Below are 15658 nucleotides of genomic sequence, written 5' to 3'. Positions count from 1 at the left end.
ACTGTCTGAAACGCCCATTGTTTTGAGTTGACAGCAGGTGGTATCATCTCCAGAGCGATATACTGTAGATAGCTCTGACTGGTATCAAATGGGACAGTGAATTTTTTCTGGAAGTTGATAAAATTTGGATTTCCAATGCTCGAGAAATTTCCCATGTAATCTTCAATAATCATACCTAATGTGTACAGGAAAGATTATCAGAACAAAAGTGACATTAGACTGTGTATTCATATTGATCATGTATAAGAGTAAATAATATGTGTTTATATTACATATCAAAAACAATTAAAAGAATCTAAATTTTAGAGGACACATTTTTATTTGTTGACTGCATCATTTGGGGATATATAAAGCTCAATTGATACCCACAAGCAAACCGATTGGTTTTTAATTCGGGTAGGCTGAATGCATGGGGTCTTTTTACATCCCATGACGGGTAGAGAGGTCTCTGGTGCTGTCTCTTCATGACGGGTAGAGAGGTCTCTGGTGCTATCTCTTCATGACGGGTAGAGAGGTCTCTGGTGCTATCTCTTCTACCCCCTTATATCTGTTTCCTTTTCCATGCTGCTCTCGTCTTTGTTATGGATTAACATTTATCTATTTTTTTTCCTGGCCTTGGCAGGAATCCTTAGCTGAAAGGGAGGCAGTTAAATTCTCGTGACTTTTATGTATTATTACTGGTGGGGTTCCTGACCTCCCATAGTGGGCAGGGAGGTACACGCTGTGTCTTCGATCCCCCAAACCCGTTTTCCAATTGTTTCCTGTCGTTATCTTGGAATGAGATTACATAGTTTTGTCCTGATCCTTGCCAGAGTTCTTGGCTGGGAGGGAAACAGTTGAATGTATAGTTATAGTTTTGGGAGATGATATTTTTTTTTCCTTGTAAATCATCTCTCTGTTATGCATTGTTGTATTATGTTTTGTTTACATATTATATTATATGATTGGTAAACATTTGAGTGTATTCCTCTTAGTTGGGACCTGTGCTTGTGTCTGGATGAGACTTTTAGGTGATCTCAAACTAAGTACTTTGGCGGTGTGCTCTTGGAATCTACATCTGTTGCCTATTTGAACCAATTCCCCTTTGTCTTACCTTTTCTTTTGTGCTTTAATTGTAGTTCTAGAACTTTTTACTATCCCATTTTCTTCCTTTTTACTGGCGCTGATATGACCTTAATGTGTTGCAAGGGCCGTAAAACCCTTAAAAACAAACAAACATGTATTATCAAGATAAGACACATTGATAATTGCTCATGTTTCCTATTTGAACCATTCTCCTAGGTTTTTAATTTTATTAGGTGGTTTTATCTTCAGATATACTTTTTCCTTTTTATCTCCCTTTTTATTGTTGCTGAAACGACCTAAAAGTGTTGTAAGCGCCTAAACCTCCTAAAAACAACAGATAATTCGGGTATAGTTTGGATTTTTTTTTTCCAGACTCCGTTTTCCAACCTTTTAAAAAAATTATTTTAGTTGCTGGGTCAGCTGCATCGGGCAGAGTACTTTGCATACTAGACTTGTATCCTATCCAAAGGGTGGGCAAGAAAGAAGGATAAACCATGGCTCCATTGGCGTAATGGTTAATTGATAAATAATATTGATAAGATGGATAATAATGCTGCCTCTAGCACCAGAAGTCTCAGTTAATGCTGGATTTTTATAAAATCAATCCACTTCAAATAAAGAAAAGACCTACGATAACTCAGACGTCAGCTAAGCACTGTAAAATGAGCTGGGGTTATTTTTGTTCAAGAAAAAAAATCAAGGTGCTCCTATGGTTTTCAGTGCAAAGCCAAATCCTTTGTCTTCAAGACATCTCAGTTGATGGTGATCTTCTATGGCAATATTGTTTGGCTCTTGGATTTCTTTATTTCCAGTTTTATTTAGAAACCTAATTGTATTGAGTGGAGCAGGGTTGCCCATTGCTAAAAAGCCTAAAAGTTTTTCTCGTCAAGAACATACAGATGAAAATGATGAGGTGGTGGTGGTTGTAGTAGTAATGGTAGTGATGATGATGTGGTGGTGGTGGTTGGAGTAGTTGTGGCAGTGATGATGATGTGGTGGTGGTGGTTGGAGTAGTTGTGGCAGTGGAAACAGTCGAATGTATAGTTATAGTTTTGGGAGATGATATTTTTTTTCCTTGTAAATGATTTCTCTCTTATTTACTTTATTTTTTTTTATTTTTAACATATGATTTGTAAACAGCTGAGTGTATTCCTCTTAGTGGGATCTTGTGCTGGGTGAGACTTTCAGGTGATCTCAAACTAAGTACACTGATAGTGTGCTCTTGGAATCTACATCTGTTCCCTATTTGAATGATTTCCACTTTGTCTTACTTTTTCCTCAAGTCCTTTTAATTGTACATCTAGAATGATTTTACTATCCAATTTTCTTCCTTATTACTGGTGCTGATATGACCTAAATGTGTTGCAAGCGACATAAAACCCTTAAAAATAAACAAAACAACAAACAATCCACACACATAAAACACAAACACATAGCATAAAATCAACACCTTTCCTTCGAAAGGATTTTTTATTCATTTATATATTTATTTTTCATAAATTTGGCAAAATCAAAAGGTGTATGATTTTAACTATTATGACGGCAGCAAAATATTACTGATGAAATTTAAACTAGGCTGCCATTGCTTTCACAGCTGAATTTGGTCAACGTTTGCCACAATCATAACTACAACTACAAACAAAGCGTTTAAAGCGATGAAAATAAGCCAGCCTGGTATCGTGTTAATTGTACAAGCATTTTTTCTGCTCATAGATTGTGTTTTAAAAATCCATACCATAGATCATCAATGCTCTACAGACTACAGAAGATCTGTTAATGAATTCATGAAAGTTACATTTATTTATTCAATTCTGCAAAGTTCATAAAGCTAACCCTAAAAAAGCATAAAGTGGAATTTCACTGTTATAAGGCATTGCTCATATTAATTCGGATAGGATAACAAGCAATGCTCGCCTTAAATATTATTCTGTAATTCCAGAGTTGCTTTATCAATTCAAATAGAATTTCCGATTTAAAATACATCTTGATCTTGCCTTTTGAGACATTGTTAAAATTAAATAAGAAAATGTTTCATATTAGCCAACGGTACAGATATAAATTGATAATAAATTCACCACTTCCAAGCTGACATCCCCACAAATAAACATAAAATACTAACCATGATCAATATAAATGTTGCCCATGACAATGTTAAGAGAAGAAAAAAAAAGATGATCCGTTGTGGCAGAACTAAACCTAACCCTTAAGTACCATTCGAATAAATAATGGAATCATAAAGATATGGGTGAATATAAATAAATAAATAGCACAATTGCTGACAACACAAAGATTTGGAACAAACTTATCGGTTTGAAAACCAGTTTGAGCTCCACTGACAATTGTTAATCTGAACAACTGAGTCTGCCTGAAATCTGATCAGTCTTAATTTTAGTAATGATAGCTAAGCTTAGTAAACAAATTTTCAATTATTTCTCTGTGGACATTGCAATAATCAATCACTCCACTTTTATGATCTATCACCGATCGTTTGAATCTAGCGACAACCTAATCGTTGATTTAGTCTAGGGAGCAATGGGGTTTTTACCAGAAAGGAAGTCATGACAGTTGGAATGATTTGCCTGGTATTTTGTAGTAGTGTGAAAACCTGCATCTGAAACTTGTTCACTGTCAAAAATCAAATAGTTCCTAGTCTCTCTCTCTCTCTCTCTCTCTCTCTCTCTCTCTCTCTCTCTCTCTCTCCTCTCTCTCTCCTCTTTCTCTCTCTCTCTCTCTCTCTCTCTCTCTCTCTCTCTCTCTCTCTCTCTCTCTCTCTCTCTCTCTCTCTCTCTCTCTCTCTCTCTCTCTCTCTCTCTTTTTTTTTTTTTTTTTTTTCTTTCTCCATCCCCAACACAAATCCATCATTGGCAGGCAACATTTGAAATAAAAATTCCAACATAAATATTATGACCCTATTTTCTGTATCCAATATTGAAGACATGGCTTCCAAACCATTTATTGATAATGCAAAACTGATGGAAATTTTAACAGAAGTCAAAATATGTCTGCATTGCGACTATTGTAACTCTTTATCCTATTACAAATGAATGACACGGTTTTCAATTTTAACATGGAACCCTGTCGGGACAATAGGGAATAAAAACTACCATTTATGGAAAATGTCATTGACAATCCTGCCCCAGATTTATTTGTATGATGTCTGATAAAAGGCGTCGGATATTGCATGGATTGTTTTCGAGAACATAAGAAAAGAAGTAAAAATAAAACCTGTAAAATAAAAGGGGTTTGGTGTACTGAAGTACAAGATAACTCTGTCCCTGAATAAGATATTTTGAAAATTTAAACTGCATTTTACTCGGGAAGGATTGTTATTCGAACTAACTTCAGGGACTGGAATATTCATCATGTGGCACGCCTAGTCAGGCCAGCACTCATTTGACATGCTGTCTCTTCAGGTCATTTAAAGTATCGACTGGACACTGCTAATGTTAAAATGACTGGATTAAATAAAATCACAAAAGATGATGTTGCCTATTGAAGAGATATCAGATGATTAAAACCCCCAAAAATAATAAAATAAATAAATAATAGTTACAACATTTATATAGAGGTTTTTATAGTATTTTCATCCAAAACAAAATATCACAAAACTAATTTATGATGCACGATTTCAAATTATGCAAATAACCATACTTTTTGTCTATTATTACTTTTAAGATAATTTGACATTTTTGCAAAATTTTACCTTCAAATAAATTTATGTCTTCAAAGTGTCAGTATTGAAATTTACTGTCACTGTCCCGCATTTTGAGCAGATATTGAATGGAAATTATTGTCATCATTATCGTGATCATTATCTTCATCATCATTGTGGTTTTCGTAATCATCATCGTATCATTATTGTTGTTGCAATTATTATTATCATTATTATTCTTGTTATTATTATCGTGGCTTATTCTCCCAAGAGATAACTACAACAATAAAAAACACCAAAAAGAACAAAAACAACAATGTTAATAATAATACCATAACTGTACTGGGAAGAGTAAAAAAAAAAAACATTTGAAATTTAATAATAAATTCACCCAATGTCCCAGACTCATAATTTAACCCACAATCATATTCTCTACCATCATCAAAACATGTGAATAATAATTCTCTAAACATTCAATGGCACAGACTACTACAGAAGTGTGCATGGTTGACAGTCAAAAACTTACTCAACGAGGGGGATATTAAAACAAGATTAACATTACATTTGTATTACAGAACAACACTGATATACTCAGGCATTTTTTACCACAAAACTTCTCTGTTTAAAACTATTAATTTACCATATTGCTTTTTATATTGATTAAAAAAACAATATTTTATGACACCTATTTATTCACTCTTGTAATACACATGAATAAGTAAACCAAATTTCCTTACAGAAGAATAAACTTCAAAATTATCGTTTTCATCTATCATATTTCAATAGTATTCACTGAATTTTTTAGTACAGTTGATGAGAGCCGACGAAATTACATGTTTGTTTTTTTTTTGATTTTTTGGGGGGTTTTTTTTTTGGTAATTACGTGAAGTCAACAGTGTTGGATTGTAATTATAAAACATTTGTTTTTATTAATAACGAAACAAACAAGAAACATGCCTTTCATCTGCTTAATTGAGCATGTCTTTCATCCATTTTTAAATACTCTAAAAACTCTCTTTTCACTCAATTCTCAATTCATGAAAGAAAATAAAGCAAGCAACAAATGCTTCACCACCCACAGATATACTTAGGAGAGCCTGAACTCATACATTCAAGCACATGCAAACAGAAATATGTGCACACTCGTACAGACATACATACCCATACAAATGCAAATCTCACACACACACACACACACATTCACACCAACAACAAAGGAGATTGGGTTTTCCAAGTCTAATATGAAATGATTTTTTTCACTAAATAAGGATTTTAATATTCTATGACAAAATTCCGTCAAATCCTAACTCATCCACAGATTGAATGGGAGAGAAGATCTAACTCATTAACAGAGTGAATGGGAGAGAAGATCTAACTCATCAACAGATTGAATGGGAGAGAAGATCTAACTCATCCACAGATTGAATGGGAGAGAAGATCTAACTCATCAACAGATTGAATGGGAGAGAAGATCTAACTCATCCACAGATTGAATGGGAGAGAAGATCTAACTCATCAACAGATTGAATGGGAGAGGAGATCTAATTCATCCACAGATTGAATGGGAGAGAAGATCTAACTCATCCACAGATTGAATGGGAGAGAAGATCTAACTCATCAACAGATTGAATGGGAGAGAAGATCTAACTCATCCACAGATTGAATGGGAGAGAAGATCTAACTCATCAACAGATTGAATGGGAGAGAAGATCTAACTCATCCACAGATTGAATGGGAGAGAAGATCTAACTCATCCACAGATTGAATGGGAGAGAAGATCTAATTCATCCACAGATTGAATGGGAGAGAAGATCTAACTCATCAACAGATTGAATGGGAGAGAAGATCTAACTCATCAACAGATTGAATGGGAGAGAAGATCTAACTCATCCACAGATTGAATGGGAGAGAAGATCTAACTCATCAACAGATTGAATGGGAGAGAAGATCTAACTCATCAACAGATTGAATGGGAGAGAAGATCTAACTCATCCACAGATTGAATGGGAGAGAAGATCTAACTCATCAACAGATTGAATGGAGAGAAGATCTAACTCATCAACAGATTGAATGGGAGAGAAGATCTAACTCATCCACAGATTGAATGGGAGAGAAGATCTAACTCATCCACAGATTGAATGGGAGAGAAGATCTAACTCATCCACAGATTGAATGGGAGAGAAGATCTAACTCATCCACAGATTGAATGGGAGAGAAGATCTAACTCATCAACAGATTGAATGGGAGACAAGACGGATCACTCTTTAGAGTGGTTAAAAATTGACAAACGATTCTTAAAAATCGAATCTTCAATTTTCGACTACAACGTCCATCCGACCAACGACCAGACAAATAAGTTATTATATGGGCTAAAGCGTATTCGTATATATTATGTTGCTCTCTTGAGGAAAAATAAAAATACTAAAGAAAAAATGAAAAATAAAAAATTTAAAAAAGTATTTCCTTAGTGGCTTTATCACAATACCAGGCTTCAGGTAGCCAAGTACAGCTCTCTGCTTTATCTGTGAAGCCAGTACATTGTTATGGTTAAATCTCACAAGACTGCATCAGGAATATATCAATTATTAAGGTGAACAAAATCTAATTAGCTGGTAAATAAATTCCTTGAAAGCAAATTGCCAACTAGAAAGACTGAAAATATGAGAGTCTCTTTGTCACCTTCTAGATAAGATGTCATGTACAAATTCCATATTTGGTCGGTTGGAAATACAGCCATACTAACACACACATACACACACACACACACACACACACACATGCCTTCCAAGCACATCAAATCACATTTCTTATTTACTTACATCCTTCTTCCCCTTTCATCCACCCCTTCTCTCACTCAGTCCATTTCTATCAATCTCGGAGCACTTCACAATCAACAACATAATATGTTATAAAAATACACTGGATAAATTGGTCATATCATCTTTTTCGCATTACTATCATCTCACACAGACAGCCATCATTATAACTCCTCCTTTACTTTACGACGATTATCTGTCAAAGAATGAAATTTAAAAAATTAATTCATAGATTGAATTTAATCAACAAGTACAATACAAACTAAAATAATCACTAAATCAACGACAATAGTTTGAGACTCAATGACCAAACCGCTAGAGTTTTTTTTCATTTTATAACAAAGTCACGCAGCATTTAGTGTGGACAAGGACAAGAGTAGCAATCTCTGGTCCTGAATTAGTGTTCTACACATTACTCAACTTGACATAAGTTTGAACGAGTATCTGGCTTTAGGCAGTAATGATACATATATAACATTAATATTAGAAATTAGTATTTTGGGTCTATTTTGAGTCATGATTGAATTAACTCAAGTCTCAACAACAACAAGACGATGAGCTGTACAGATCAAGTTCCATATGCAAGAAAAGAAAATAGTGGGGTTTGAATTTGGATCCTCTGGGTGACAATGCAATGACTTATTCACTGTCCTATTTAGCCCTCGAATGACAGATTTCATGAGACAGTGCTAATGTTAAAACCTATACAGAAAACTTTTACTTTAAATTCATTGAAGCAATAATATATATATATATATATATATATATATATATATATATATATATATATATATATATATATATATATATATATATATATATATATATATATATATATATATATATATATATATATTTAATAGGAGAGGAGACACAAACTTTGCTCTCTTTCAATGGGATGGCATATATATATATATATATATATAATATATATATATATATATATATATATATATATATATATATATATGCCATCCCATTGAAAGAGAGCAAAGTTTGTGTCACCTCTCCTATTAAATGGGCTAAAGTGGGACAATTTGTTTTGTTTTTTTTTTACTTACTACTTTTTAAAAGTGTTGAATTGGATTTCATAATCAAACAAATCGACATACCTGAAGAAACATCTGGAGGATCATACTCTATCTGACTTTTGGTATTGGTGTTGTAAATATCGTCCCATAAGACTTTAATCTCATAATCATAGTTCTTCCACTCTGGTACAATCCTCATGGCTGCCTTCAGTTTAGGTTCTTTGGTTAGAGGATTATTACACTGAAAAATGCAACAAAAATGATGCACGAAAGCAAAATCAAAGATTTTTTTAAAATCATAAAAACATTAAATAAAAAATGTAAAATGAAAAACAACACTAATATAAAATCATAACAGTTAACATGTATAGAAAAAACCCCACCCACTACTGTTGCTTTAACTACTAGTTAACTTCAAATACTACAAAAATTTTATGAGTTTTGATCATTTAAAATAAATCCCTTTTATACACATATTAGACATTAAATCCAATATGTTGGCATTTATTCCCCTCCATACAAGACGAAAAGAAACAATGGTTTTAGGTGAATTATCCCATTGTCTGTATGGTGAACAAATGCTTTTAAAAATCTGTTACTTGTATCAAACTGAAAGAGTGTGATCTCTTGGTATTATTGACTGTCGTGAAAGTCTCAGTGTCTCCATCAAGACTCTAACCTTTGACCTCTATGAAGAGCGCATCTTGTTTATGACTTTTAAAAAATCAAAAATAAAACCAAATCCCACTCCATCTTGCCTAACTCACCAAATCTATGGTCTTGGCCTGTGGCTTCGTGGATTCACTACACCACGTCTCACAGTATAGCCACTCCTGGGGTAGTGATTTGATGGACACCTGGACATGAGGATATATGAAACAAATTTAATACGAGATAAAGTAAATAATACTACTATGCTACCTGCAGGTCTGGAGTGTAAAAATCCTGAATGAAAATAAACATAACAGCTTCAAAGTTTTTTATTAAAAGTATGAAGTGAGATACATTTTGGGCAAAAGTACTTCTTCAGCCAACAACAACAAAAATAAACAATAATACAATACATAAATCTAGAAAGGCATACAACTCTATACCTCCACACTGATCTTTACAAATTTTACTTGTATTACAGTTAAAATTATTTTAGTTCTTGACTGAAGACGTGCATGAAAAACGATACAACAACATGATCTGACTGCAGAAATGAAATGGTCTGGCTTGAGATAAATGGTAAACAAACATTTTGTGACAGCTGCCTCTTCTGGTCTCACGTCAGATTATAAAAATGCTTAAAACTGAGTCTAAATTGTAAAATTTGAATAAAGTTTAATTTGCTTTTATTGATGAAACTCAATGAATAAAATTTCCTTCCTTCATCCCGAGGGGGAAATTTGTCAACAGGATCTATCTCAAAGACAGAGATAACCCAAGTGTCAGTCACAATGCAGCAATGCAAGATGATTCGGGCTACATTTCTTGCCCAAGCAAAAACCAAGCTATCAACAGGGGACATAAACCCAGGATTTCCTGGTAGTGTAATGAATTATCCATTCAATCATATCATTGCCCCTCCTCCACATTAGACATCTCACCTCTCCCACCCCCAGACATCTCGACCCACCAACCCCTCGAATAGTGTCTTCAAATTTCAAATTTTATATAACTCTTGAAAGTTTTTACTTTAAATTCAATTTCAACATTTAGTTAACCCTGACATGATATTTAGGGCAATGGGTTTCATACTGGTTGTTTTCCTCTTACCTGGTGAATCATGTTGTTTGGCAAATCCTGGTCCAAATTGGCAAGACTGTTGGGATCCTGACTCAATCCCTGATATTGGCCACGAAGACGATCCCCAGCTGCGATGCGACGGAACCTCTTCAGGTCTACTACATACAAGGCACTGTAAAGATGATATCATTATTACATCTCATCAATAATTGTTTGCATTTCTTGTGAAAAAAGTTGGTTATGAATGATGAAGTGACAGTTTTTAAATAAAAATAAAAACAATGCAAATGTGATCATAGAGAAGTGCTCTATTGCTATAACAAGCACGCACAGGGTTTGAAAAAGAAAATCTAAAGATGGTCTTAATATACGGTGTCTTCATTTGTTTTTTTAATTTATTTTGTTACTTTAAATTTCATGACTAACTTATTTGAAGTTTGCTAACTCCCCAATTGTTTCTCATGACAATAAAATACTTACCTAATATGATATTTCCTACCGGCTAAATGGCTCTTCCAGTAACCTGAATTCCAAAACCTGAAGCAAATAAAATAAATTATTTCATTAATCATAATTCTATCATCTATAACATAACTATTTCTCCCAGCAATAATAAAACAACCCACATTTTCTGTAAGAAGAGAACCCCCTGAGAGGGTGAAAGGTAACTTACTACAGGCTACACAGAGTGGTGAATGGGTGTTGAGCCTAAAAACATCAAGGAAATGAAGCTTTGTAGCACTTTCTTACTTTTCTGTCATCATGAATGACAAGGATTTGAAGGATATTAAAATAAGATACAGGAGGACTTAAATGGCTTTGTATATTTTATAAAAATCTAAAAAAAAAAACTGTTTATTTCTGTAGAATTTGAAGCAGAATTCGAAATACTACAAAATAATAATCTCAACAACAAAAAAATTCCCATCCCCTTCCTCCCACGCACACACAAATGAGCAACCTAAGCCATCTGCTTTCTACACTCAAGCGCTATCCATTTAAGAATATTTACTCATCTGATAAATTAATAAACTTATAATAAAGAAATAAAGATACCTAAATCCATCCATCTCCCTTTTACTATCACAAAATGGTGTGTAACCATATGGTGCTCCGCCAAGATCAAGGTCGTGTAACTCCTGAAGGTCAGCCCTCACAATCTGATGGTTGAAATAGAATTAAGCAGAAAATATTAAATTTCCTATTGAAAATGTTATTAAAAAAGCCATTTACTTTTTAAAAATGCATTGCAATTAGTATTTTATTAAAGCTGACTGCAGAAAGTATTTATCTTCTATTGTCTTCTTTTCTATTCACTCCATTTCATGTTATTCTAAATCAAAGCAACAAATTTTAAAAAATTTGCTATGATGCTTTAGGTTTTGTATTTTAATAGAAAAAAAAATATGGTGTCGTGTTCATTCTGACTATGCTCATAAATATATCTGTGTAGCTTAGTGAGTGTGATAAGACTGACATCCTAATTGTTACTGCCTATTCAATACTACATACATTGAGATTAACTGCTGCGACTCCATATGCCTTTTGGCTAAAAAAGACTGCATTTTTTTTATCTGGAACCAAGGAATGATTCTAAATGGCTGATTGAATGTACAGTAATTTAGTAAATTGTTTTCTTATCACCAAAGGGTAAAGAAGTCTTTTCTTTACACTTGGTATAAAATATACGATTAACAAATTTGAAGAATACTGTTTAAAAACCCAAAACTAACCTGATCAGCATCGACAAATATGATTTTCTTGACATCCAAAGGAAACAGTACATCCAAAAACAAAATTTTGTATCTGAGAGAAAAATAAGACATTGATGATGATAATGATGATGATGGTGATGATGACGGTGATGGTGATGACGATGATGATGATGATGATTATGACGGTGATGATGATGATGATGATTATGAAAATGATGGTGATGAAGATGACAATAGGCGATGATTGAGAAAGAAGTACAGACTGAAACAAAAAATATATATTCTATTTTGTAAAAGTTAAAGTATGGATTATCATTAATTTAACATTGGGAAATCTCTGAGAAAATGATGACTTACCCAAATATATAGCACATTGTGAAAAATTAGAATTGCTACGAATGTCATGTTTATTTTAGTCATTGCTATGTAACTATTCATTTTACTCCTTTTCCACAAAACGTGTGGGATCAAACGTGTCTGAATAACAGTCAGATATTCTATCTACAAGTTTTTGTTCTTCAAAAAAATTGTAAGAATTCAAATGTTTATGAACAGCTAGAAATGGCATAAAAGTCTAAAATTCAGTTCTAGACATTTTATTATCAAAGACCTCAACCACGTAGTTTCACATTCAATCAAGATTTTTTTTATATACATTTTTTTTTATTTTGATAAAAATCAAACTAAAAAAATAAAAGGAGAGAGAGAGAGAGAGAGAGAGAGAGAGAGAGGGAGAGAGAGAGAGAGAGAGAGAGAGAGAGAGAGAGAGAGAGAGAGAGAGAGAGAGAGAGAGAAAGAGAGAGAGAGAAGAGGGAGAGAAACCTTAACTGAAAGAAAAAAAAATGGTGCTCACTCCGATACTTACCCCCAAATAATCCTTTGTTTTTCCTTTTGTTGATTCAACCAATGTGGCCACTTGTATTGAACCAATTCGTATTCAAACCCATACTCTTTTGCCATGTATGGAATGAAATCCTACAAAGATGGAACCATTCCATGTTTTTAAAAATATTTAAATGAAAAAAAGAAAAGGAAAAGAACAGAAAATATTGATAAAAATCAAAACATTTCTTATAAATCAAAAACTCCAAGAAAAATGACAAGTGTAAAATAATGAAAACTCAAACAACAACAAATAAAACCTGAGCTTTTATTATGCACAATATCCACTAAAAAAAACAACTTAAGGTGCTGTAAATAATGCATCTAAGATCACACAAGCCTTTTTCTTCTTTTTTCTGGACAGAGACAAATCTGTTATCTACCAGGTAATCATTTGACCTAGGATAAGACAGATTGAGTGAAAAGCTGTTTCCAAAGACTCAACTTTTCGATAAAGAGTATTGCATAAGATTAGAGGAATTATCTTACCTTAAATGATGGAGAGAGGAAATTCTTCAAAAACCAAAACTTGACTTTAGACTGGGTATTTTTGAGGACACTCAACATCATAATTCTGTTTTGTTTTTTGTTGGGTTTTTTTTTAAGGGGGTGGGGGGAGGTGGAGAAGATAATGTTGAAATCAACAGGAAAGAAGAGTCATTAAATTGAAAACTGTCATTATCAGTAACTGAATAAATATAACCAAATATAGCACTGGATAAAAAAAAAAAAGAGAGCCTAAAGTTGGTGATACATTTTTAAAATTGAAATTCTGGATTTTAATAAAATATCAATGTTGCCATTGCGAAGATTAAAAGTGGTATCTTAATCTACCAAAAAAAAATAATGAATAAAATAATGATAATATAATGAAATACCATTATTGTGATCATTTTTACATTTTATTAATATACTGTGTCTAGTTTGCTTGCTTTTGCTTTTGAGAGTTTTGTGGTTCTTGCAACACATTAAGATCATAACAAAGCCAGTAAAACAGAAGAAAATTTACAATATAAAGCGCCTAGAAAAAGTAAGACAAAAAGGACTGGTTCAAATAGGCGACAGAAGTAGATCCCAAAAACAAACTATCAGTCTACCTTATTTGAGATCACCTAAAAGTCTCATCAAAATACAAGCACAGGATCCCAATAAGATGAATACACTCAAATGTTTTCCAAATATATTTAAAACACAGACTGCTACAGTACACAACAGAGAGATGATTTACGGGGGAAAATATCATAATATGATATCCCAAAACTAATACTATTCATTTGACTGTTTCCCTCTCAGCAAAGAACAGCCAGGACAAAACCAAGTTATCCGATTCCAAGGCAAAGACAGAAAGCAAGTTGGAAAAACAGATGTAGACAGAGCAATTACCCCCTGCCCACCATGGGAGGTCAAAAGACCCCACCCAGACTGTGACTAGTACACCATGACATAGTACAGAATTGAGATGATAGGGCATAAACATGGCTGTGGACACGTCACTAACATAGAAAAGGGGGTGAGACTGTTTGTTTTTGTTTTTAAGGGTTTTACGGCACTTGCAACACATTTACGTCATATCAGCGCCATTAAAAAGGAAGAAAATTGGATAGTAAAAACATTCTAGATGTACAATTAAAAGGACTTGAGGAAAAAAGTAAGACATAGGGGAAATGGTTCAAATAGGGAACAGATGTAGATTCCAAGAGCACACTACCAGTGTATTTAGTTTGAGATTACCTAAATGTTTCATCCAGACACCAGTACAAGATACCACTAGGAGGAATACACTCAAACTCAAATGTTTACAAATCATATGTTAAAATTTAAAAAATAACAGTACATAACATAGATATGATGTACAAGTAAAAAAATATCATCTCCCAAAACGATAACTATACATTCGACTGTTTCCCTCCCAGTCAAGGACTCCGGCCAGGGCCAGGGCAAAACTAAGTAATCTCATTCCAAGACAAAGACAGAAAGCAATTGGAAAACAGATACAGAGAGATAGAAGACGGAACAAGTACCTCCCTGCCCACTATGGAAGGCCTAAGGGTGAGACTGTGATGTGATGGAGAGTCCCTACTTTTGGATTGAACAGCCATCGGTTCAATTTCCACTGGAGTTAAGAACAATTTTATCAAGACTCTTGTAATTCTAAAAGCTTTAACCAAATTTGTCATATCTTGGGTGGACTTAAAAAGAGACAGCAGCGCCACCTTTTAAATATCTAAACTCGTTTTATTGAAGAGGGTGAGGTATATAAATTGTGAAATCATTTGAAAAAAAGAAAAAAACTATCGACTGCTAAAGACAGAGCAATGAAATAAATAATGGTTTAACGATAGGGGTTCGTTCTATTTAATATAAAGGTCAATTTAACCACAAGGTGACTTTAAGTAACAGTAACATAAAAAAACAAAAATGAAAAAAAAATCTAAAACTAAAATCATACAAATTAGCAACACTATCAAGCTGAAAGTGCAGGATGTACTATCTTCCTCCCTAGCACAAATTATAGCAACAAACAGCATAAAGGGGTTCACCTTAAGAAACGTTCATACAGATGTCCTGATGCCACAGAGAAAATGTTGAGAGTGCTATCCTCTTTGTCTTCCTCGGATTTAGTCGATCCTGTAAAGGTACTGGAATAGAATGGGGACATTTAATTTATTTACATCTCTAAAACAAAAAAAAATGCATTATTTTCATACTCTCTTACAAATAATCATTTTATAACAGTTTGAGAGGGCAAAATAGAGTTAATAGCTG

The 15658-nt window shown here is 33.5% G+C and overlaps 1 protein-coding gene across 5 annotated transcripts in view; it reads right to left on the bottom strand.

Annotated features, from left to right (window-relative positions):
- Positions 1 to 3855: 3855 nt before the first annotated feature.
- LOC144981006 (UDP-glucose:glycoprotein glucosyltransferase 1-like) overlaps positions 3856 to 15658 on the bottom strand; it is a 60600-nt gene continuing 48797 nt past the window's right edge. For all 5 annotated transcript variants that reach the window (XM_078929057.1, XM_078929054.1, XM_078929055.1 and 2 more), the window contains 10 exons: positions 15433 to 15531; positions 13382 to 13466; positions 12876 to 12985; positions 12029 to 12101; positions 11352 to 11455; positions 10776 to 10832; positions 10326 to 10467; positions 9332 to 9421; positions 8646 to 8805; positions 3856 to 7729 (listed from right to left, as the gene is read on the bottom strand). In XM_078929057.1, coding sequence (XP_078785183.1) covers positions 7698 to 7729; positions 8646 to 8805; positions 9332 to 9421; positions 10326 to 10467; positions 10776 to 10832; positions 11352 to 11455; positions 12029 to 12101; positions 12876 to 12985; positions 13382 to 13466; positions 15433 to 15531 — 952 coding nt within the window. In that variant the 3' untranslated portion in view covers positions 3856 to 7697. The remainder of the gene's footprint in view (positions 7730 to 8645; positions 8806 to 9331; positions 9422 to 10325; positions 10468 to 10775; positions 10833 to 11351; positions 11456 to 12028; positions 12102 to 12875; positions 12986 to 13381; positions 13467 to 15432; positions 15532 to 15658) is intronic.

Source organism: Berghia stephanieae, chromosome 10 (assembly GCF_034508935.2).
Source record: "Berghia stephanieae isolate SIO BIC M18660-M18661 chromosome 10, UCSD_Bste_1.3, whole genome shotgun sequence".
Taxonomy (NCBI): Eukaryota; Metazoa; Mollusca; class Gastropoda; order Nudibranchia; family Aeolidiidae; genus Berghia; species Berghia stephanieae.
Note: the sequence above shows the minus strand (reverse complement) of the source record. Positions and strands in the feature narration are given on the sequence as shown.